This window comes from Nerophis ophidion, linkage group LG08 (assembly GCF_033978795.1).
Source record: "Nerophis ophidion isolate RoL-2023_Sa linkage group LG08, RoL_Noph_v1.0, whole genome shotgun sequence".
Lineage (NCBI taxonomy): Eukaryota > Metazoa > Chordata > Actinopteri > Syngnathiformes > Syngnathidae > Nerophis > Nerophis ophidion.
This window is the reverse complement of record NC_084618.1, coordinates 26743909-26771276: the sequence shown is the minus strand read 5'-3', so window position 1 is coordinate 26771276 and position 27368 is coordinate 26743909. Positions and strand designations below refer to the sequence as shown.

At 33.6% G+C, this 27368-nt stretch overlaps 2 protein-coding genes across 4 annotated transcripts in view; one reads left to right on the top strand and one right to left on the bottom strand.

Annotated features, from left to right (window-relative positions):
* Positions 1-18479, top strand: part of skap1 (src kinase associated phosphoprotein 1) — a 187246-nt gene extending 168767 nt beyond the window's left edge. The window contains exons 14-15 of one of the 2 annotated variants that reach the window (XM_061908132.1): positions 13520-13622; positions 18029-18479. In XM_061908132.1, coding sequence (XP_061764116.1) covers positions 13520-13612 — 93 coding nt within the window. In that variant the 3' untranslated portion in view covers positions 13613-13622; positions 18029-18479. Of the gene's footprint in view, positions 1-13519; positions 13623-15749; positions 15909-18028 lie in introns of those variants that run through there. The other variant, XM_061908133.1, reaches the window with a different exon arrangement.
* snx11 (sorting nexin 11) overlaps positions 18341-27368 on the bottom strand; it is a 24160-nt gene continuing 15132 nt past the window's right edge. For both annotated transcript variants that reach the window (XM_061908131.1, XM_061908130.1), the window contains exons 4-7: positions 26747-26847; positions 19823-19918; positions 19528-19755; positions 18341-19467 (exon numbers count right to left, since the gene is read on the bottom strand). In XM_061908131.1, coding sequence (XP_061764115.1) covers positions 18723-19467; positions 19528-19755; positions 19823-19918; positions 26747-26847 — 1170 coding nt within the window. In that variant the 3' untranslated portion in view covers positions 18341-18722. The remainder of the gene's footprint in view (positions 19468-19527; positions 19756-19822; positions 19919-26746; positions 26848-27368) is intronic.

The following is a 27368-nucleotide window of genomic DNA, read 5'->3' as shown; positions in this document are numbered from 1 at the left end:
TATCTCATAACTATGACTATTATCTCATAATTTTGACTTTTTATCTCATAACCGATTATTATCTCATAATTTTTACTTTTTATCTCATGACTGGGACGGCGTGGCGCAGTGGGAGAGTGGCCGTGCGCAACCCGAGGGTCCCTGGTTCAATTCCCACCTAGTACCAACCTCGTCACGTCCGTTGTGTCCTGAGCAAGACACTTCACCCTTGCTCCTGATGGGTGCTGGTTGGCACCTTGCATGGCAGCTCCCTCCATCAGTGTGTGAATGTGTGTGTGAATGGGTAAATGTGGAAGTAGTGTCAAAGCGCTTTGAGTACCTTGAAGGTAGAAAAGCGCTATACAAGTACAACCCATTTATAACCCATTTAACTATGACTATTATCTAATAATTTTGACTTTTTATCTCATGACTGACTAACGTCTCATATTTTAGACTTTTTATCTCATAACGGTGCCTATTATCTCATAATGTTGACTTTTTATCTCATAACTGTGACTATTATCTTATAATTTTGAATTTGTATCTCTTTCTGTGACCATTATCTCATAATGTTGACTCTTTATCTCATAACTACGACTTTTAACTCATAATTATGACTTTTTTATCTCATAACTATGGCAATTATCTCATAATTTTGACGTTTTATCTCATAACCTACTATCATCCCATATTTTTAACTTTTTATATCAGAACTGTGACTATTATCTCATAATTTTGACTTTTTATCTCATAACTGTGACTGTTATCTCACAATTTTAACTTTTTATCTCATAACTATGACTATTATCTCATAGCTTAGACTTTTTTTTATCTCATCACTGTGACTATTGTCTCATAATTTTAACTTTTTATCTCATAACTATGACTATTATCTCATAGCTTAGACTTTTTTTATCTCATCACTGTGACTATTATCTCATAATTTTTACTTTTTATCTCATAACTACGACTATTATCTTATAATTTTGACTTTTTTTCCCTCATAACTGACTAATTACTCAAAATGTTGACTTCTTTCTCTCATAACTGTTACTATCTCATAATTTTGACTTTTTATCTCATAACTGTGACTATTATCTCATAATTCTGACTTTTTATCTCATAACTGTGACTGTTATCTCACAATTTTGACTTTTTATCTCATAACTCTGACTATTATCTCACAATTTTAACTTTTTATCTCATTTCTGACTTTCATCTCATAATTATGACTATTATCTCATAGCTTAGACTTTTTATCTCATCACTGTGACTATTGTCTCATAATTTTGACTTTTTATCTCATAACTATGACTGTTATCTCATAATTTTAACTTTTTATCTCATAACTACGACTATCATCTCATAATTTTGACTTTTAATCTCGTAACTGACTATTATATCATAATTTTGACCTTTTTTCCTCATAACTGACTATTTACTCAAAATTTTGACTACTTTCTCTCATAACTGTTACTGTTATCTCATCATTTTGACTTTTTATCTCATAACTATGACTATTATCTCATAATTTTGACTTTTTTCTCTCATAACTGTTACTATTATCTCATAATTTTGACTTTTAATCTCATAACTGTGACTATTATATCATAATTTTGTCTTTTTTTCCCCTCATAACTGACTATTTACTCAAAATATTGACTTCTTTCTCTCATAACTGTTACTATTATCTCATAATTTTGACTTTTTATCTCCTAACTGTGACTATTATCTCATAATTTTGACTTTTTATCTCATACCTGTGACTGTTATCTCACAATTTTAACTTTTTATCTCGTAACTATGACTATAATCTCATAGTTTAGACTTTTTTTATCTCATCACTGTGACTATTGTCTCATAATTTTAACTTTTTATCTCATAACTATAACCATTATCTCATAGCTTAGACTTTTTTATCTCATCACTGTGACTATTATCTCATAATTTTTACTTTTTATCTCATAACTACGACTATTATCTTATAATTTTGACTTTTTTTCCCTCATAACTGACTAATTACTCAAAATGTTGACTTCTTTCTCTTATAACTGTTACTATCTCATAATTTTGACTTTTTCTCTCATAACTGTGACTATTATCTCATAATTCTGACTTTTTATCTCATAACTGTGACTGTTATCTCACAATTTTAACTTTTTATCTCATCACTGTGACTATTATCTCGTAATTTTGACTTTTTATCTCATAACTCTGACTATTATCTCACAATTTTAACTTTTTATCTCATAACTATGACTTGGACTTTTTATCTCATCACTGTGACTATTGTCTCATAATTTTGACTTCTTATCTCATAACTATGACTATTATCTCATAATTTTTACTTTTTATCTCATAACTAAGACTATTATCTTATAATTTTGACTTTTTTTCCCTCATAACTGACTATTTACTCAAAATGTTGACTTCTTTCTCTCATAACTGTTACTATTATCTCATAATTTTGACTTTTTATCTCATAACTGTTACTATTATCTCACAATTTTAACTTTTTATCTCATAACTGACTATCATCTCATAATTATGACTATTATCTCATAGCTTAGACTTTTTATCTCATCACTGTGACTATTGTCTCATAATTTTGACTTTTTATCTCATAACTATGACTGTTATCTCATAATTTTAACTTTTTATCTCATAACTACGACTATCATCTCATAATTTTGACTTTTAATCTCGTAACTGACTATTATATCATAATTTTGACCTTTTTTCCTCATAACTGACTATTTACTCAAAATTTTGACTACTTTCTCTCATAACTGTTACTGTTATCTCATCATTTTGACTTTTTATCTCATAACTATGACTATTATCTCATAATTTTGACTTTTTTCTCTCATAACTGTTACTATTATCTCATAAATTTGTCTTTTAATCTCATAACTGTTACTATTATATCATAATTTTGACTTTTTTTCCCTCATAACTGACTATTTACTCAAAATTTAGACTTATTTCTCTCATAACTGTTACTTTTATCTTATAATTTTGACTTCTTTCACTCATAACTGTTACTATTATCTCATAATTTTGACTTTTTATCTCATAACTGTGACTATTATCTCATAATTTTGACTTTTTATCTCATAACTGTGACTCTTATCTCACAATTTTAACTTTTTATCTCATAACTGACTATCATCTCATAGCTTAGACTTTTTTTTTATCTCATCACTGTGACTATTGTCTCATAATTTTGACTTTTTATCTCATAACTACGACTATTATCTCATAATTTTGACTTTTTTCTCTCATAACTGTTACTATTATCTCATTATTTTGACTTTCAATCTCATAACTGTGACTATTATGTCATAATTTTTACTTTTTTTCCCTCATAACTGACTATTTACTCAAAATTTGGACTTCTTTCTCTCATAACTGTTACTATTATCTCATAATTTTGACTTTTTATCTCATAACTGTGACTATTATCTCATAATTTTGACTTTTTATCTCATAACTGTGACTATTATCTCACATTTTTAACTTTTTATCTCGTAACTGACTATCATTTCATAACTATGACTATTATCTCATAGCTTAGACTTTTTATCTCATCACTGTGATTATTGTCTCATAATTTTGACTTTTTATCTCATAACTATGACTGTTATTTCATAATTTTGACTTTTTATCTCATAACTATGACTATTATCTCATAATTTTGACTTTTTTCTCTCATAACTGTTACTATTATCTCATAATTTTGACTTTTAATCTCATAACTGTGACTATTATATCATAATTTTGTCTTTTTTTCCCCTCATAACTGACTATTTACTCAAAATATTGACTTCTTTCTCTCATAACTGTTACTATTATCTCATAATTTTGACTTTTTATCTCCTAACTGTGACTATTATCTCATAATTTTGACTTTTTATCTCATAACTGTGACTGTTATCTCACAATTTTAACTTTTTATCTCGTAACTATGACTATTATTTCATAGCTTAGAGTTTTTTCCCCTCATAACTGACTATTTACTCAAAATATTGACTTCTTTCTCTCATCACTGTGACTATTGTCTCATAATTTTGACTTTTTATCTCATAACTATGACTGTTATCTCATAATTTTGACTTTTTATCTAATAACTCTGACTATTATCTCACAATTTTAACTTTTTATCTCATAACTGACTATCATCTCATAATTATGACTATTATCTCATAGCTTAGACTTTTTAGCTCATCACTGTGACTATTGTCTCATAATTTTGTCTTTTTATCTCATAACTATGACTGTTATCTCATAATTTTCACTTTTTATCTCATAACTACGACTATCATCTCATAATTTTGATTTTTAATCTCATAACTGTGACTATTATATCATAATTTTGACCTTTTCTCCTCATAACTGACTATTTACTCAAAATTTTGACTTCTTTCTCTCATAACTGTTACTGTTATCTCATAATTTTGACTTTTTATCTCATAACTATGACTATTATCTCATAATTTAGACTTTTTTCTCTCATAACTGTTACTATTATCTCATAAGTTTGACTTTTAATCTCATAACTGTGACTATTATATATTAATTTGGACTTTTTGCCCTCATAACTGACTATTTACTCAAAATTTTGACTTATTTCTCAAATAACTGTTACTATTATCTTATAATTTTGACTTTTTTCTCTCATAGCTGTTACTATTATCTCATAATTTTGACTTTTTATTTACTAACTGTGACTATTATCTCATAATTTTGACTTTTTATCTCATAACTGTGACTATTATCTCATAATTTTACCTTTTTATCTCATAACTGACTATCATCTCATAATTATGACTATTATCTCATACCTTAGACTTTTTGTCTCATCACTGTGACTATTATCTCATAATTTTTACTTTTTATCTCATAACTGACTACATCTCATAGTTTTGATTTTTTAATCTCATAACTATGACTATTATCTAATAGCTTAGACTTTTTCTCTCATCTCTGTGACTATTGTGTCATAATTTTGACATGTTTCAAAATATCCCAGTTCTGATTTTAATCTGACAAATGTGACTTTCCATCTCATAAACAAGACATTTATTTCCTGACATGATTTAAAGACCATTTGGAAAGAAAAAGACGTCCCGTTGGCGAGCACCACGAGCGTTGTGAGGAAGACGGCGGCGATGTCGCCCGCCGTTGTCAGCTTGCGGCGCAGCCGCCACAGTCTCCTCGCCGGGCGACGTGAGCGATGGGCCTATCAGGACACCGCCATTAGCCAGCCCCCTGAGTGGTAAATAAACGATGGCGGCCGGTACACTGCAGGTGTTGCCATGGCGACACCCCCCTAGTGGGCTCATTCCCTGGTCCCTCGGCGGAGGAGTCACCGGGAGGTCAATGAGTCGACGCTGCGCGACCGCCACCGCACGGCGCTGTTGTGCCGCTCCCGCCAAGCCCCGCGCCGCTTGTGGCGTTGCATTCTGTGCGGATATTAAAGACGTCGACGATGGCGCCACCAAACCCCCGCCCCCTCCCAGAAAAAGACATCAAACAGAGGAGGAGGACGTGACGAGTTCCCCTCGTTTTTGTCATTTGTGTAATTCTCTGCGGGTGGCGGCCATTACAGCAGGTGGACTCTGGATGAACCCTCTCCAAGTGCGGGGAAGATGGACTCTGCACGCCTCACAGACTCCCGCCGCCATCGCCGCCCGCTCCGCAACGCGGCGCTCTTATTAAAATGGCGGCGCTGATCATCCAAAAAACCTTTCCGGGGGAGAATTGCAGAGCGGCGGCACAGATGGGCGCCGCTGATAAATAAAAGTGTGTCATCGTAGCGGTCGGGAGAGTGCGGAGACACCCCCTGGGGACACACACATCTCCCCCCATCGCCCCTCTGTCCTCGGGACGGAATGGGCCGTCCAACTCTGCGGCCCGCTGGGACCACGCAGGTCCTGACGGGCTTGAGCCGGGGAAGGGTCAGACCATGGCGACCCAAACCAGACACGGTCAGCACATTTTGGGGACGTCTGGTTGTATAGCTCGGTTGGTAGAGCGGCTGTGCCAGCAACTTGAGGGTTGCAGGTTCGATTCCGCTTCCGCCATCTGCCGTTGTGTCCTTGGGCAAGACACTTTACCCACCTGCTCCCAGTGCCACCCACATTGCTTTAAATGTAACTTAGATGTTGGGTTTCACTATGTAAAGCGCTTTGAGTCACTAGAGAAAAAGCGCTATATAAATATAATTCACTTCACTTCTGGTTCTTCGCTCGATAGGCGGCCAAACTCATTCCGCAAACTGAGACTTCAAAAAGTGCGTGGGCCATTATCATATTTTTTCATTTTCCCAAGCCAGTACAGAAACATGGAAGCCCATTTTCCTGCGGGGCCAGAACACAGCCAGTAGGACTGGGAATTGAAAGAAAAATAATTGTATTGGCACACAAACACGTTTTGGCAAACAATGAAATACAAACATTGGAAAAATATATTTTTGCAAGCTATTTTTTTGAAGGATGACATGTTATCAACGCCGATTTTCACATTGTTGCACACTCTTATTGCTTTTGTGGGTTTCAAAGGTTTCTATGTTCGACTTGTTTTTCCCATTTTGCTTCTCTCATATAGTTTTGTGTTTTTTTTTTTATTATTTTGCTTTTATTTTTGCAGTTTAAAACAAACTGCATTTTTGTGGCACGGGTGGCTGTGGGCGGGGCTTAAAACAAGTTTACCTGGTGGCGGTATAGCTCGTTTGGTAGCGCGGCCGAGCCAGCAACTTGAGGGTTCCAGGTTCGATCCCCGCTTCCGCCATCCTCGTCACTGCCGTTGTGTCCTTGGGCAAGGCACTTTACCCACCTGCTCCCAGTGCCACCCACACTGGTTTAAATGTAACTTAGATATTGGGTTTCACTATGTAAAGCGCTTTGAGTCACTAGAGAAAAAGCGCTATATAAATATAATTCACTTCACTTCAAGCAGTTTTACTGAACTCGGCAAAACACAACAGAAGAAGACGGGAAGACCGAGCGGCTCTAAATCAAGTTTTAAAAACACCTTTAAAATATGAAATTATGAAGCAAAAGTAGTATTTGCGTTATCTTGACTAGACATGTGGATGTTGTTGATTTCAACTGCGGTGTTTTAACTAAAAGCCCAAGTCTTGTAAAACGGCTTCCGGGTAAACTTGTTGTAAGCCCCGCCCACAAGCATCGGCCAACACAACTAAACACGGACATTAGTTTGAAACATAAAAAAAAGAAGCAAAACCGAGAGGGGGAAAAAAACCCAAACCCTAAAAAAGAGAAGCAAATGTGAAAAAATTTATAAGTCATGATTCTGGAATAAAAAGTCATAATTATACAATTAAAAGTCGAAATGATGAAATGTAAAGTCATAACTGTGAAACAAAAAGTTATAATTATGAAATGAAAAGTCAAAATTATAAAACAAAAAGTCAATCCATCCGTTTTCTACCGCTTGTCCCTCAAGCGGAAGCAAAAAGTCATAAATAGGAAATAGAAAGTCATAATTATGAAATAAAAAGTGTAAATTATGAAATAAAAAGCCTTAATAATGAAACAAAAAGTCATAATTATGAAATAAAAAGGCGAATTTATGAAATAAAAAGTCAAAATTATAAAACAAAAACTCCATCCATCCATTTATTACCGCTTGTCCCTCAAGCGGAATCAAAAAGTCCTAATTATGAAATAAAAAGTCCTAATTATGAAATAAAAAGTCGAAATTATGAAATAAAAAGTAAAAAATTATAAAACAAAAAGTCCTTCCATCCGTTTACTACCGCTTTTCCCTCAAGCGGAAACAAAAAGTCATAATTATGAAATAGAAAGTCATAATTAGGAAATAAAAAGGCGAATTTATGAAATAAAAAGTCAAAATTATAAAACAAAAACTCCATCCATCCATTTATTACCACTTGTCCCTCAAGCGGAATCAAAAAGTCCTAATTATGAAATAAAAAGTCCTAATTATGGAATACAAAGTCGAAATTATGAAATAAGAAGTGGAAATTATGAAACAAAAAGTCATAATTATGAAATAAAAAGTCAAAATTATGAAATAAAAAGTAAAAAAGTATAAAACAAAAAGTAAAAAATTATAAAACAAAAAGTCCATCCATCCGTTTTCTACCGCTTGTCCCTCACGCGGAAACAAAAAGTCATAATTATGAAATTAAAAAGCCATTATTATGAAATAAAAAGTATAGATTATGAAATAAAAAGTGTAAATTATGAAATAGAAAGCCTAAATTATGAAACAAAAAGATAGATATATAGATAGATAGATGGGACGGGACGGCGTGGCGCAGTGGAAGAGTGGCCGTGCGCAACCCGAGGGTCCCTGGTTCAAATCCCACCTAGTACCAACCTCGTCACGTCCGTTGTGTCCTGAGCAAGACACTTCACCTTTGCTCCTGATGGGTGCTGGTTGGCACCTTGCATGGCAGCTCCCTCCATCAGTGTGTGAATGTGTGTGTGAATGGGTAAATGTGGAAGTAGTGTCAAAGCGCTTTGAGTACCTTGATGGTAGAAAAGCGCTATACAAGTACAACCCATTTATAGATAGTACTTTATTGATTCCTTCAGGTGAGTTCCTTCTGGAAAATTAAAATTCCAGCAGCAGTGTACAGAGTTGAGATCAATTTAAAAAAGAGTAAAAAGTAAATAATGGGGGTTTAAAAGGAAACAAAATAGAGAAATATTACAAAAAGAATAAAAACAATGGGAATAAAAATATAACAGTAAAATAAGAATATAACAAGACAAAGTAGGCAGTAGTGACCATGTTATGAAAACGTATTGCACTGTTATTGTTTTGCATCCCCTGTCATCCTTGTACCCCCCGCCCCAGAGAGGAGTTGTACAGTCTAATGGCGTGTGGGACAAAGGAGTTCTTGAGTCTATTAGTCCTGCACTTGGGATGAAGCAGTCTAGCACTGAACAGGCTCCTCTGGCTACTGATAACGCTATGCAGAGGGTGACTGGCATCATCCAGGATGCTCACTAGTTTGTCAACAGTCCTCTTCTCTGCCACCGTCACCAGTGAGTCCAATTTCATTCCGATTGTAGAACCGGCCCGCCTGATCAGTTTCTCAAGTCTGGAGCTGTCCTTCTTAGATGTACTGCCCCCCCCCCCCCAGCACACTACCATGTAGAACAGAAAAGTCAAAATTATAAAACAAAAAGTCCATCTATCCATTTCCTAGCGCTTGTTCCTCAAGCGGAAACAAAAAGTCATAATTATGAAATAGAAAGTCATAATTATGAAATAAAAAGTCATAATTATGAAATCAGAAGGCGAATTTATGAAATAAAAAGTCAAAATTATAAAACAAAAACTCCATCCATCCATTTATTACCACTTGTCCCTCAAGCGGAATCAAAAAGTCCTAATTATGAAATAAAAAGTCCTAATTATGGAATACAAAGTCGAAATTATGAAATAAAAAGTCGAAATTATGAAATAAGAAGTGGAAATTATGAAACAAAAAGTCATAATTATGAAATAAAAAGTCAAAATTATGAAATGAAAAGTAAAAAATTATAAAACAAAAAGTCCATCCATCCGTTTTCTACCGCTTGTCCCTCAAGCGGAAACAAAAAGTCATAATTATGAAATAAAAAAGTCATTATTATGAAATAAAAAGTATAGATTATGAAATAAAAAGTGTAAATTATTAAATAAAAAGCCTGAATTATGAAACAAAAAGTCATAATTATGAAATAAAAAGTCAAAATTATAAAACAAAATGTCCATCCATCCAATTTCCTACCGCTTGTTCCTCAAGCGGAAACAAAAAGTCATAATATGAAATAGAAAGTCATAATTATGAAATAAAAAGTCATAATTATGAAATAAAAAGTATAGATTATGAAATAAAATGTGTAAATTATGAAATAAAAAGCCTAAATTATGAAACAAAAAGTCATAATTATGAAATTAAAAGTCGAAATTATGAAATAAAAAGTCAAAATTATAAAACAAAAAGTCCATCCATCCATTTCTTACCGCTTGTCCCTTAAGCGGAAACAAAAAGTCATAATTATGAAATAGAAAGTCATGAATATGAAGTAAAAAAGTCATACTTATGAAATAAAAAGTGGAAATTATGAAATAAAAATCCTAAATTATGAAATAAAAAGTCACAATTATGAAATAGAAAGTCATAATTTATTTTTAAAAATCATAATTATGAAATTAAAATTAAAAATTATTAAATCAAAATGCATGATTATGAAATTAAAAGTCAAAATTATGAAATGTAAAGTCATATTTATGAAACAAAAAGTCCATCCATTCATTTTCTACCCCTTGTCCCTCAAGCAGAAAGAAAAAGTCCTAATTATGAAATAAAAAGTCCTAATTATGAAAAAAAAGTCAAAATTATGAAATAAAAGGTATAAATTGTTAAATAAAAAGCCTAAATTAGGAAACAAAAAGTCATAATTATGAAATAAAAAGTCGAAATTATTAAATAAAAAGTCAAAATTATACAACAAAATGTCCATCTATCCATTTTTTGCCGCTTGTCCTTCAAGCGGAAACAAAAAGTCATAATTATCAAATAAAAATGTCATAATTATAAAATAAAATGTGGAAATTATGAAATAAAAAGCCTAAATTATGAAACAAAAAGCCATAATTTTGAAATATAGTCATAATTTATTTTAAAAAATCATAATTATGAAATAAAAAGTCTAAATTATGAAATTAAAAGGCATGATTATGAAATTAAAAAATAATGAAATGTAAAAATTATGAAATGTAAAGTCATATTTATGAAACAAAAAGTCCATCCATTCATTTTCTACCGCTTGTCCCTCAAGCAGAAACAAAAAGTCCTAATTATGAAATAAAAAGTCAAAATTATGAAATAAAAAATGTGAACTGTTAAATAAAAAGCCTAAATTAGGAAACAAAAAGTCATAATTATGAAATAAAAAGTCGAAATTATTAAATAAAAAGTCAAAATTATACAACAAAATGTCCATCTATCCATTTTTTGCCGCTTGTCCTTCAAGCGGAAACAAAAAGTCATAATTATCAAATAAAAATGTCATAATTATAAAATAAAATGTGGAAATTATGAAATAAAAAGCCTAAATTATGAAACAAAAAGCCATAATTTTGAAATATAGTCATAATGTATTTAAAAAAATCATAATTATGAAATAAAAAGTCTAAATTATTAAATTAAAAGGCATGATTATGAAATTAAAAAATTATGAAATGTAAAAATTATGAAATGTAAAGTCATATTTATGAAACAAAAAGTCCATCCATTCATTTTCTACCACTTGTCCCTCAAGCAGAAACAAAAAGTCCTAATTATGAAATAAAAAGTCAAAATTATGAAATAAAAAATGTAAACTGTTAAATAAAAAGCCTAAATTAGGAAACAAAAAGTCATAATCATGAAATAAAAAGTCAAAATTATTAAATAAAAAGTCAAAATTATACAACAAAATGTCCATCTATCCATTTTTTGCTGCTTGTCCCTCAAGCAGAAACAAAAAGTCATAATTATCAAATAAAAATGTCATAATTATGAAATAAAATGTGGAAATTATGAAATAAAAAGCCTAAATTATGAAACAAAAAGCCATAATTCTGAAATATAAAGTCATAATTAATAAGTAAAGAAAAACATAATTATGAAATAAATAGTAAAAATTATTCAATGTAAAGTCATAATTATGATACAAAACCTCATAATTATGAAATAAAAAAAAAAATTATGAAACAAAAGTCATAATTAGGAAATAAAGTCAGAATTATGAAATAAAAATATGAAATTATTAAACAAAAAGTCATAATTATGAAATAAAAAGTCAGAATTATAAAATAAAATGGAATTATACAATAAAAATCAGAATTATAAAATAAATCCATCCATTTTCTACCGCTTTTAAATTGAAACCATGAAATAAAAAGTCAGAATTATGACATAAAGTCGAGATTATTCGATAAGAAAGTCAAAATTATACAACAAAAAATCATAATCATGAGATTAAAAATCGAAATTATGAATTAAAAAGTCGAAATTGTGAAATAAAAAGTTCTTATTATGAAACAAAAGCGAGATCACGCAAAAATAAAGTAAAAATTAGGAGATTAAAAACTGAAATCTGGCTCGGAGGGAACCCCTGCAAGAACATGCAAACTCCTGGATCAAACCCAGGACCTTCTTATTGTGAGGCACACGCACTAACCCCTGTACCACCGTGCTGCCCTGTATGCGTGATGAAATAAAATCACCATCATTTTTATATTTTCCCCGTGACAGCGGGTGCTTGACAAACTATCTGCAGGCTGCACCTTAGGACAGGTTCACAACCATCTTACAGTAACACCTGTTTTTCCACCTGAATTCTGCAGCACAAACACAATCATTTGACAGCGTCAGGCAACATTAATATTCATCATTTCACAGCAGTGTTATCAAACTGCAGTTACTGTAAAACTATTATACTATTATATTATAGCCTGTACTGGCTCACCTGCACTGGCTTCCTGTGCACTTAAGATGTGACTTTAAGGTTTTACTACTTACGTATAAAATACTACACGGTCTAGCTCCATCCTATCTTGCCGATTGTATTGTACCGTATGTCCCGGCAAGAAATCTGCGTTCAAAAGACTCCGGCTTATTAGTGATTCCTAGAGCCCAAAAAAAGTCTGCGGGCTATAGAGCGTTTTCCGTCCGGGCTCCAGTACTCTGGAATGCCCTCCCGGTAACAGTTCGAGATGCTACCTCAGTAGAAGCATTTAAGTCTCACCCTAAAACTCATCTGTATACTCTAGCCTTTAAATAGACCTCCTTTTTAGACCAGTTGATCTGCCGCTTCTTTTCTTTCTCCTATGTCCCCCCCTCCCTTGTGGAGGGGGTCCGGTCCGATGACCATGGATGAAGTACTGGCTGTCCAGAGTCGAGACCCAGGATGGACCGCTCGTCGGGGCCCAGGATGGACCGCTCGCCTGTATCGGTTGGGACATCTCTACGCTGCTGATCCGCCTCCGCTTGGGATGGTTTCCTGTGGACGGGACTCTCGCTGCTGTCTTGGATCCGCTTTGAACTGAACTCTCACGGCTGTGTTGGAGCCACTATGGATTGAACTTTCACAGTATCATGTTAGACCCGCTCGACATCCATTGTTTTCGGTCCCCTAGAGGGGGGGGGGTTGCCCACATCTGAGGTCCTCTCCAAGGTTTGTCATAGTCACCATTGTCACTGGCGTCCCACTGGATGTGAATTCTCCCTGCCCACTGGGTGTGAGTTTTCCTTGCCCTTTTGTGGGTTCTTCCGAGGATGTTGTAGTCGTAATGATTTGTGCAGTCCTTTGAGACATTTGTGATTTGGGGCTATATAAATAAACATTGATTGATTGATACTGTGATTCCACATACTGTAACAGATGATGTATTTGACCACTTGTGTAGTTATCAGTGTTTACAACAAACTGTATTTACTGTAAGCCTGTTATAATCCAACCCACTGTAACAGATGATGTATTTGACCATTGTGTGCTTTCAGGCGTACAACATTCACGGCTGGTGGGTCGGCCAGCTGAACGGCATTGTGGGTATCGTCCCCAAAGACTTCCTGCAACCCGCCTACATCCTGTGAGCCGTGGCAGGTAGGACACCGGGGACCAAATGATGACAAACCTTTATCTGACCACGGCTCGCATATTACATGTTTTACCGTTTCTCACACACAGAAGATTAAAAAAAAAAAAAGAAGCCAAATTATGGTTTGAAAATGACTTTATACTCAGAAAATTGCTACAGCAAGGATAGTGAACATGGATATTGTGGATATTGGATCAAAATCAAGAAATGACGGCTGCACAAAATATTCATGCTCTAAAGCAGGGGTCACCAGGGGTCCTTACAGGCTACCTGGTGCTCGCGGGCACCAGGTAGCCTGTAAGGACCAGATGAGTCGCCCGCTGGCCTGTTCTAAAAATAGCTCAAATAGCAGCACTTACCAGTGAGCTGCCTCTATTTTTTAAATATAATCTATTTACTAGCAAGCTGGTCTCGCTTTGCTCGACATTTTTAATTCTAAGAGAGACAAAACTCAAATAGAATTTGAAAATCCAAGGAAATATTTTAAAGACTTGGTCTTTACTTGTTTAAATAAATTATTTTATTTTTTAACTTTGTTTCTTATAACTTACAGAAAGACAATTTGAGAGAAAAAAATACAACCTTAAAAATTATTTTTGGATTTTTAAACACATATACCTTTTTACCTTTCAAATTCTTTCCTCTTCTTTCCTGACAATTTGAATCAATGTTCAAGAATTTTTTTTTTTAAGTTGTAATGAATAATAAATACATTTTAATTTAATTCTTCATTTTAGCTTCTGTTTTTTCGACGAAGAATATTCGTGAAATATTTCTTCAAACTTTTTATGATGAAAATTCAAAAAAAATTATTCTGGCAAATCTAGAAAATCTGTAGAATCACATTTAAATCTTATTTTAAAGTGGATTTTAACCTATTTAAAACATGTCATCAAAATTCTAACATTAATCTTAATCAGGAAAAATCACTAATGATGTTCCATAAATTCTTTTTTTAATTTTTTCAAAAAGATTCCAGTTAGCTAGTTTTTCTCTTCATTTTTTTCCGTTGACTTTTGAATTTTAAAGAGTCGAAATTGAAGATAAACTATGTTTCAAACATTAATTTTCATTTTTTTCATGTTTTCTCTTCTTTTAAACCGTTCAATTAAGTGTTTTTTCATCATTTATTCTCTACAAAAAACCTTCCGTAAAAGGGAAAAAAAATGTACGACCGAATGACAGACAGAAATACCCATTTTTTTAAATATATAGATTTATTTATTAAAGGTAAATTGAGCAAATTGGCTATTTCTGGCAATTTATTTAAGTGTGTATCAAACTGGTAGCCCGTCGCATTAATCAGTACCCAAGAAGTTTCAAAAACTTTTTCCACTGAGGGCCACAGACCGACAATTCCAACGATGCGAGGCGTTGTGATTATTCCATCTTGTTTTGAACGCTCCTTCGGTTAATCCTACGTACGTGTCGGATGTGTTAATGTCCTTGCGTGTTACCTTTGCTTGGTAAACGACTGATGTCTGTAAGCACCCTCCGTTGAGAGGGCAATCAGGTTTCTTGCGACAGTTACATTCCTTATTGGTTTCAGAGTCGTTTAGTCTGGGGGTAGGCAGTCCTTTTGCAATTGCTTTGTTGTGGTTTGAAATGATTTGTTGCATGTTATTCATACAGCTGTAGCTCAATTTAATGTTGTTCTTGTTGAATATTTTTCTTAGGGTGTTGCCTTTGGGGAAGTGTTTGTCGATCAGAGTGAGGAACTTGTGGCCGATGTTGGTTGAGACGTCTTTGCTGAATGGCGGATTGTACCAGATGATGTTGTTTCGTTTTCTGCTCTTTTTTGGTTGGTTTCCTGGAGTGGGTTCATATGTGAGGGTGAAGTTGTATCCGCTTTCATCAAGTGCTTTCTGGTACGGGGGGGTTGCTTGGTCGAATTCAGCTTTGCTAGATGACAGGAGCGTTCAAAACAAGATGGAATAATCACAACACCTCCTTTAGAAACCAGACTTTGCGGAATTCTACAGAACTCAGCAAACACATTTGGAACCTCAAAGACAATAATGTTGAATATTCAATAACATGGCAAATTCTTGCATCCAGCACACCTTACAACAGTGGTAATAAAAGATGCAACCTATGCTTAAAAGAGAAACTGTTTATTATATATCATCCAGATCTATCATCCCTCAACAAGCGCAGTGAAATCATTTCAACATGCCGCCACAGACGGAAACACCTCCTAGGTAACACATGAGCCAATCACCACACCCTACGCCTGCTTGTACCCACCCACTCTGTGCTCTATATAAACCATTGTATGTGAATGCTTCCATTAAAATCTCCTGATGATTGAGGGAACCCCTCATGAAACAGTTCTGTAGAGATGAAGTAGTCTTGTGATTTTTTCCCACACCTATATATATATATATATATATATATATATATATATATATGTATATATATGTGTTTATATATATATATGTGTTTATACATATATGTATATATATACTGTATATATATGTATATGTATGTACATATATGTACACAAATACAGTATGTATATAAGTATGTGTATTTGTACATATCTACATTTGCATATGTACAACACGTATATATATACATATGTACATATATATTATTACACACTGTATACATTTTCTACGTACTCTTTAACTTGAAAAAAAATAATTCGATATTACAGTAAAAAGAAAACCTGATAATACAGTTGCCGAACTGTTATCGTAAAATTTATGATGATTTTACAACATATAAGTGGAAGCGGAAAAATAATAATACTGTTTTTACTGTAAAATAATGCAGTTGTTTGTTGTATTACTGTAAAGGGAAGAACAATACTACAGTTTTGTTTTCTACGGTAAAATTTTTGTGACTGAGTTACCCGTTTTTTTACCCTCAATTTTACAGTTCGCAATTTGATGGGTAAAATGCTTAAAAATCGTGATTTAACCTGATATTTAGGTTGTTGTTTTTTTCATGCCTGGAATATATGTATAATTTAATAAAATTATATATTTTTTGTTGCAATATTAGATGAAGCAGTGATTCTCAAACTGTAGTAGTGGTACCCCAAATAATCTCTTAAATTAAATAGTTTAAACACAGTGTTACTGTTCAAATTGTGTGTAATGTTACAGTGGCCAAATTATTGAATACACTTGTTGAATACAACCTTTCTTGTTTTTAATGAATACTTAGGCCCACTGCGCTACTATATTTTAATTTTTGTCTTTATGGTGGTACTTTGGAGAGCCAAGTGTTTTCTGAGGTGGTACTTGGTGTAAAACGTTTGGGAACCACCGAGTTAAAGTTTAAAAGTTATGAAATTTTTTGCGGTACATGTTTTTTTTCTGTGAAAATGGGATGTTGAATATGTTTAGTAAGAAAAGACGCATTTGCTGCATCAAATGTCAGATGTGGGGCCTTGAGTTTGAGACCAATGACATACATAATTGTGTAATAATATCATGAGGCATGTTTGTATTTGTATTTACATGCATATACATATATGTATATATATATATATATTTATATATATATATATATATATATGCCCGATTGTAGCTGAGATAGGCACCAGCTCCCCCCGCGACAATAAAGGGAATAAGCGGTAGAAAAAGGAAGGATGGATGGATATTTTATATATATAATATGCATTTATTTATTTCATTCATTAAAAGTATTTATACATTTACATGTATATATGTATACACACACACATATATACATATATACACAAGTATATTTACATGTATGTATTTATTTACATATATATATATATACACACACACACACATATACATACATATATACACGTATATTTACATGTATATATATATATATACACATATATATTTACATGTATATATATTTACATATATATATATATATATAGATACACACAGATATTTACATGTGTATATATATATATATTTACATGTATGCATATATACACACATATATATGCATGTATACACTTACATATATACACATATATATATATATATATATATACACATATTTCATTCATAAAAAATATATATGTATATATATATATATATATATACATATATATATATATATATATACATATTTATAAATATTTGGATATGTGTAAATATATATATAAATTTATATATATGTGTGTGTGTGTATATATATGTAAACATATATATATTATATATACATGTGTATGTATATAATGTATATATATATATATATATATATACACATATGTATATATATTTACAGACGTTTATTTCATTAATAAAAAAATTATCAAATATCCATCCATTTTTCTACCGCTTGTCTCTTTCGGGGTTGTGCAATGGAATAATAAAAAAAATCAATCAACAAAACAAAGAAAAAAATGAATAAAAGGAGCAAATATACCTATTATGTATTAATCAGTGAAATATATTACTTACTGTTACAGGCGGCCGGCCCTCAATGAAAACAAGTTTGATCTACGAAGACGCCTGCCGCTAAAAGCGGCCCCAAAGCCAGCTGCAAAGAAAGGTGTGCAACTACACTAAGGCGGACAAAAATTATAGATATCCATAAGTTGTTGGTTATTATTCTCAAGAAACAGGAAACTACTTATTAGCTTCAAAAATAATATTGTGCATCCCTGAAATATAAATATAATTTCAGATGAACCCAAGGTGCTTGTATCTCTTTGAGCCACAAGGTGGCAGTGTTGTCCCAATGTCAATAACTGCAAAACATGACGCGGTTAGTCGATGTGTACGTTGAAGCAAGACTTTTATTGTCACCTTTCCCAGGTTCACATGTCAAAAATAAAATGGTGAAAAACATTTCAGCAGCAATAATGAACAGCTAAAAGGAAAATGTAAGAATAAAAGTGTCTCACAGGTGAGAATCAACGCCGGCTCCCTTTTTCGAACACTGTGAACTGGGCATAAACAGCTGAAATATTGCACAAAAAGTTTAATCCTGTCAGAAAGTCGTCAAGGAGGTTTAATGAAGCTTCTCCCTGTTGAAATACTCTGAAATCACAGCTAAAATGTCAGCAGGAGCTTTGGCGCCCTCTGCTGTTGAGAAGGAGCTCATCCAACATTAAAAAAAGCGAAAGCTCGAAACTAAAAAAAACAAAAATGTTTGAGGACCTAGATGTCCCCAGCAGTCTGGTCCGTGGCGTGGGCAGCAGACGAGGACGGCGTTCCCGCCTGCGAGTGTCTCGTGTCGGCCGGCTGGGGGGCGGCGCTGCTCTCCAACACACTGAAGTCGTTATTCTCAACGTCCAAAGAGTTGCTCAACTCGTCTTCCTCGCCGCATCCGTTGACGTGGAGGTGCACCGGAGTCCTGCCGGCCACTGGCGACATCTTCACAAAGCCGTTTGGCGGCCGGATGGGATCAGTCGCGTCGTCGCCGACCTGTTCCTCGTCGCTCACCTTCACGATGCTCTCGTTGGAGGACGACAGAGGGCTGTAGTCGTCATCCCGCCTCACATGGAAGTCTTCATGGTGTTCTTCCTTTGCCGAGTCATGTGACCTGACCTTGTCTCCAGCAGCAACGTGGTCTGCATGCTCACAGGACTCCCATGTGGTCGTAGGCTCCTCCTCCAAAAGGGCGCCATCCTCAAAGCCCGCCGCCGCAGGTGAGTGCACCTCCACGGGAGTCTCCATGGGCCCGCTCCTGGGCGTGTCTTCGGGAGTGTAGTCCAGCGTCCGCTCATGGCGGCTGTCCTCGAGGTAGAAGGTGGCGTCTGCTGGACCGTCGTCAGCAGGAAGGAGGGCCTTCTTACACTTCCTGGCGGTGGCGTCACGAGGCTCCAATACCTCGACCAGAGGGTCGCGGCCGACGGCGGAGAAGGCCTGCATGCCTTGTGGGCGGGGCTGATGAGGAGCAGGACTGCAGGGCGAGATGAACATGACCGATGATGAAGTTGAAGCGTCGATATTTGGACCTCACCTCTCCATGGACTCGTACGGCACGCTGAGACTCTGCTCCTTGACGGCGGCGTCCTCCTCCTGAGCCTGAGCCCAGCCCAGGTTGGACGAGGCGTAGGTGAGGATGGCGTCCGTCACGGTGTAGGGGGTGTGGCCTTGCACACAGTCCAGGATGTGGCCCACCGGCAGCTGCGTCTGCAGGAAGAGGTGCAGCTGGCTGTCTGACAGGCACACCGTCATGTGGACCACCCTGCAACGCAACACGCCGTCGCTCAGGGGCCTGACCGCCGGCGCTGGAGGGAGGAGAGAGAACCCACCTGTCCAGGAAGACCTGAAGGCCGTGGCGTCGTCTTTCTAGGAAGTCCTCGTTGCCGAAGGAGAAGAAGGACTTTCCGGGGAGGTCCGGGACGGGCCTGCAGGGAGAAAGCCGTGTTTCCTTTTTTCAATATAAAAACGAAAACTAAAAACACGCCTTTTCACGATTCAGGCATGTGAGCAGCCTTTGAGGAAAAAGGAACATTTCAGTCATATATATGATGTAACAGACACCTTCATAACAATATACACACTGTAAGTATATATATAATGTAGTAACAGACACCTTAAAAATAATATGTACAATATACACACTAAGTATATATAATGTAGTAGCAGACACCTTCATAACAATATGTAATATGTACAATATACACACTTTGTGTATATAAATATATATGTATATAAATATATATATATATATTTATATAAAATGTAGTAATATATATTGTAACAGACACATTCAGAACAATACGTAATATGTACAATATACACACTAAGTATATATATATATATATATATATATATATATATATATATATATAATGTAGTAACAGACACCTTCATAATATCTATAGTGTACAATATACACACTGCAAGTATATACAGTATGTAATGTACTAACGGACACCTTCATAACAGTATGTAATGTATGAAATATACACACTGCAAGTATATACATAATGTAACAGTCACTTTCATAATAATATGTACAATATACACACTGCAAGTATATATAATGTAGTAGCAGACACCTTCATAACAATATGTAATATGTACAATATACACACTAAGTAATATACACACGGTATAGCTCGGTTGGTAGAGCGGCCGTGTCAGCAACTTGAGGGTTGCAGGTTCGATCCATGCTTCCACCATCCTAGTCAATGCCGTTGTGTCCTTGGGCAAGACACTTTACCCACCTGCTCCCAGTGCCACCCACACTGGTTTAATTGTAACTTAGATATTGGGTTTCAATGTGTAAAGCGTTTTGAGCCACTTGAGGAAAAAGCGCTATATAAACATAATTCACTTCACTTCATATATATATACACTAAGTATATATATATATATATATATATATATATATATATATATATATATATATATATATATATATATATATATATAATGTAGTAACAGACACCTTCATAATATCTATAGTGTACAAAATACACACTGCAAGTATATACAGTATATAATGTACTAACGGACACCTTCATAACAGTATGTAATGTATAAAATATACACACTGCAAGTATGTATATAATGTAGTAACAGACACCTTCATAACAACATGCAATGTGTAGAATATACACACTGCAAGTATATATATATATATATATATAGTGTAGTAACAGACACCTTCATAACAATATGTAATATTTACAATATACACACAAAGTGCGTGTGTATATATATATATATAATGTAGTAACAGACACCTTCAGAACAACATGTAATGTGTAAAATATACACACTGCAACTATATATACATATAAAATGTAGTAACAGACACCTTCATAATATGTGAAATGTTTTATATACAGACTGCAAGTATATATATATATATATATATATATATATATATATATATATATATATAGTGTAGTAACAGACACCTTCATAACAATATGTAATATGTACAATACACACACTGTAAGTATGTATATATATAATGTAGTAACAGACACCCTCATAACAATATTTACCTTATTTGATCCTTTTAATCATTGATTTGAGATTTATGACTTATGGCAACATGTGTGTTACTTCCGGAAAAAAATGTGTTTTTTTAAATTGTGATGGATTTCGTATTAGACACCAGATTACTATTTTTAGAAAATAAGGATTTACAACCTCATCTTTATGAATCTGAATATACTGAGGATGACCTGCTGCTTAATGATACGTAAGGAGTAGACGGAAGCTGAGAGAGTGAGGTGAAAGTGACTTTGACGCTGCAAATGTGGAATTTGAAGCAAAGCTATTTTTACATAAATGGAGTGCTTACCCTAATAAACGTCCCTGGCCAGCTGTACCAAACAGACAACTAACTGTCCATTGAGTGAGTCACATTAGATATTGATCATGATACATGCAGCACGTCATGCATGTTATTACAACTACAGTACATACACTGTCTGGCCAGCTGTGTACAAACAAAACATGAAATAATACTTGACAGATATTGTAATATGATTGTTCTTGTTTTTCACTCAGTACACACTGGTGTCTTATCGCAGTGTTGTGCATTACAAATTCCAACGTGTTTCGCGTTGACGTAGAAGATAGCTTATAATTTGCTGTAGTTAGCTTTTACGGCTAATACCGGCGATGTGTTAGTACGCTCGAAAAAGAGTTCCTCAGTGTTCGCTCTTACAATAACAATGTTGCTACAGTTTGGTAATTACACAGGTTACAGCGTGGTAATGAAGTATTGTTGACGGTTTTTGAAGGCATTTTTGAAATGGTTTAGAGGTAGAATTGATTACTCCCTTTAGCTGCATAGCTAGTCACCAAGAACAACACCATTTTATATGTTAGAATGACATAAAAACAACATTTTGTCTTCTTGTCTCTCATTATGATTGTGAACGATAGGCAACATTCCAAACAAAGTGCAGTCATCCTTTAATAGTTATGCCAGGTATGATTCACATAATGAGATGAATAATACTTAATTTTCAACTTCAAGATTTTCATTAAAATTCTTCTTCCTTATACTTTGTAAACACTTAGTTTGAACAGCCTCTTAAAGTGGATCATATTAGTACATTCTTTTTTAATTCATTGCATAATTCCACATACTGATATGCTTAAGGTTTAAAGTGTTTTCAGTGTTTATCTGTAAAAAACAATATATCAATAATACATGTCAGTGTTCATTTGTAAATAATATATCAATAATACATGTCAGTGTTTATCTGTAAATATTAATATATCAATAATACATGTCAGTGTTTATCTGTAAATAACAATATATCAATAATACATGTCAGTGTTTATCTGTAAATAATAATATATCAATAATACATGTCAGTGTTTATCTGTAAATAACAATACATCAATAATATATGTCAGTGTTTATTTGTAAATAACAATATATCAAGGTCATTGTTTTCCTGTAAATAACAATATATCAATAATAGATGTCAGTGTTTATCTGTAAATAATAATATATCAATAATACATGTCAGTGTTTATCTGTAAATAACAATATATCAATAATACATGTCAGTGTTTATTTGTAAATAACAATATATCAATAATATATGTCAGCGTTTATTTGTAAATAACAATATATCAATGTCAGTGTTTATCTGTAAATAACAATATATCAATAACACGTCAGTGTTTATTTGTAAATAACAATATATCAATGTCAGTGTTTATCTGTAAATAACAATATATCAATAATACATGTCAGTGTTTATCTGTAAATAACAATATTGCAATAATACATGTCAGTGTTTATCTGTAAATAACAATATAGCAATAATAGATGTCAGTGTTTATTTGTAAATAATATATCAATGTCATTGTTTACCTGTAATAACAATATATCAATAATACATGTCAGTGTTTATCTGTAAATAACATATCAATAATACATGTAAATGTTAATCAGTAAATAACAATATAGCAATAATACATGTCAGTGTTTATCTGTAAATAACAATATATCAATAATACATGTCAGTGTTTATTTGTAAATAACAATATATCAATAATATATGTCAGCGTTTATTTGTAAATAACAATATATCAATGTCAGTGTTTATCTGTAAATAACAATATATCAATAACACATGTCAGTGTTTATTTGTAAATAACAATATATCAATGTCAGTGTTTATCTGTAAATAACAATATATCAATAATACATGTCAGTGTTTATCTGTAAATAACAATATAGCAATAATACATGTCAGTGTTTATCTGTAAATAACAATATAGCAATAATAGATGTCAGTGTTTATTTGTAAATAATATATCAATGTCATTGTTTACCTGTAATAACAATATATCAATAATACATGTCAGTGTTTATCTGTAAATAACATTACATCAATAATACATGTAAATGTTAATCAGTAAATAACAATATAGCAATAATACATGTCAGTGTTTATCTAGGGACGGCGTGGCGCAGTGGGAGAGTGGCCGTGCGCAACCCAAGGGTCACTGGTTCAAATCCCACCCAGAACCAACCTCGTCACGTCCGTTGTGTCCTGAGCAAGACACTTCACCCTTGCTCCTGATGGGTGCTGGTTGGCGCCTTGCATGGCAGCTCCCTCCATCAGTGTGTGAATGTGTGTGTGAATGGGTAAATGTGGAAGTATTGTCAAAGCGCTTTGAGTACCTTGAAGGTAGAAAAGCGCTATACAAGTACAACCCATTTATCATTTATTTATCTGTAAATAACAATATATCAATAATAGATGTCATATTGTTATTTACAAATAAACACTATCAATGTCATTGTTTACCTATAATAATAATGTATCAATAAAACATGTCAGTGTTTATCTGTAAATAATAATATATCAATAATACATGTCAGTGTTTATCTGTAAATAACAAAATATCAATAATACATGTCAGTGTTTATTTGTAAATAACAATATATCAATAATACATTTCAGTGTTTATTTGTAAATAAAAATATATCAGTCAGTTTTTACCTGTATATAACAATATATCAATAATACATTTCAGTGTAAATAAAAATATATTAATGTCAGTGTTTACCTGTATATAACAATATATCAATAATACATGTCAGTGTTTATCCGTAAATAACAAAATATCAATAATACATGTCAGTGTTTATCGGTAAATAACAATATATCAATAATACATTTCAGTGTTTATTTGTAAATAACAATATATCAATGTCAGTGTTTACCTGTAAATAACGATATATCAATAATACATGTCAGTGTTTACCTGTAAATAACGATATATCAATGATACATGTCAGTGTTTATCTGTAAATAACAAAATATCAATAATACATGTTAGTGTTTATCTGTAAATAACAATATATCAATAATAAGTTTTAGTGTTTATTTGTAAATAACAATATATCAATGTCAGTGTTTACCTGTAAATAACAATATATCAATAATACATGTCAGTGTTTATCTGTAAATAATAATATATCAATAATACATGTCAGTGTTTATCTGTAAATAACAATATATCAATAACACGTCAGTGTTTATCTGTAAATAATATATCAATAATACATGTCAGTGTTTATCTGTAAATAACAATATATCATTGTCAGTGTTTATCTGTAAACAACAATATATCAATGATACATGTCAGCGTTTATCTGTAAATAACAATATATCAATGTCAGTGTTTATCTGTAAATAACAATATATAAACAATACATGTCACGTTAGATCTAAAACATCGGTAACGGCGTCGCAACGTACCTAAAAGTAATCCGTTAGATTACACTTGTCTAAATCTAACAACCACAAGCAGATCCATGTTTGTTATTGGTCATTTGCTGCTAAGCCCGCCCCTTCCGTAAGCGCACTCCCCATAACAAGATTAAAACATCCTGACGCGATATATCAAGTCATTATCCAGTTTTGTTTTTATACCTTCAATGTTTGGCTGCTTAAAATAAAGACATCCCATAATTTCAACTTGATTGAAACATTGGTTTACCTTACCACTAGGGGTGTAACGGTACACAAAAATTTCAGTTCGGTACGTAGCTCGGTTCAGAGGTCAGAGTTTGGTTAATTTTCGGTACAGTAAGAAAAAAACTAAATATACATTTTTTGATTATTTATTTAACAAATTTGCTAAATCTTCCACCAAAAATATTTTTCTTAGTGGAATATTTGATGTGAAGTAATCGGAAACTTGGATAGGTCAATAATTCATAATAACATTGATTTTGATTCAATAATATGTTTTGAGCAATGACAGTTTGAAAGAAAAAAAAACAGCTTTGTTTTATTAGTCAACGTTGCAACTTTTTCTAAATTACATTCAGCCTTTAAGCTTTTTTATTTCACTTTTATGTTTTTGTTTATTTTAATATTATTTTTAGAATGTGCCGTGGGCCTTTAAAACATTAGCTGTGTGCCGCAAATGGCCTCCGGGACACACTTTTGACACCCCTGCTATAGATAATTAAAAATAAAATCTGATTAATCAATGGATAAAAAGCAGAGCCTGGCGACGCATGCGCGTTTATCATAACTCTCTCGCTCTCTGTCCCTTCCTCACGAATGTTAACGCTACGTGCACCAATTTTTTTGTTGTTTTTAACCCCTTCTTAGCCCTGAACGTACATTGAAAATACACGCAACCCTAACTCAAAATGCCGGACATTCGAGGCATTTAAGAAACTCCACCTGGACAGCCCCGCAAAACGAGGAGGTATGGTCAGTCTACCATAGCCCGATGCTAGCATGCTGTGTGTTGTTGTTTTTTTGATTGATTGAAACTTTTATTAGTAGATTGCACAGAACAGTACATATTCCATAAAATTGACCACTAAATGGTAACACTCCAATAAGTTTTTCAACTTGTTTAAGTTGGGGTCCACGTAAATCAATTCATGGTGCCTCGGTGTGCACTGTTTACACAATGTGCGGTGCGCTAGTTATATGTCCATGTTGTTCGGTACACCTCCGAACCGAACCCCCGTACCGAAGCGGTTCAATACAAATACACGTACCGTTACACCGCTACTTACCACGTCAAACTATTACAGGGGTAACTTGGTGTCTCAAATGGATTCGCAAACAATAAGTCATCAGTTTTGTCCAATTTTGATTAAAAAAAAAAAAAAGCAAAATGTGGACATTTCTGTTGTTTTCATTTTGGTTACAGACACAAATAGTGGAAAAATACTTTTTGGTGTGGCGTTGTGATGTAAAAATACTCACACCAAGCCCGCGTTCTTCTGCATCCTTTTCTTCAGCCACACAAACTCGCTGTAGCGCCGCCGCACGCAGGACGTCTTCGCAGTGAACGCCTTGCTGTTGGTCTGCAACGACACGCACGTTAGCGTCGAGAGTGGTGCTTCTTAACCAGGATGTTGTAATTTAAACTTTTATCCATCCATCCATTTTCTACCCTTTTGGGGTCGCTGGAGCCTGTCTCAGCTGCATACGAGCAGAAGGCGGCGTACACCCTGGACAAGTCGCCATATGTGTATATAATTTATATTTCAGATTCAAGCATGTTTTAATCACAGACTTTGTTGTTGTTGTTTTTTGCTGATATCAGATTGAGGACACAAGAAATCGACCGATACCAATTATTAGTAGTCAAGGAGGTCGATAAGCAATATTGAAAAAGGAGATATTCTCCAGTAGAAAAAGTTATTTAAACATGAATATTATGACAGGAAACATCTGGACAATGCTTTAAGTAGTTTTTTGTTTTTTTACATTATTTTGAGGAAAAGCATAATGTTTGATGTTTTACATCATAAAATGTATCTACATCACAATAACTAATGAGTCTACTTCATTTTATAACACTTTATGGATACAATACATCGTA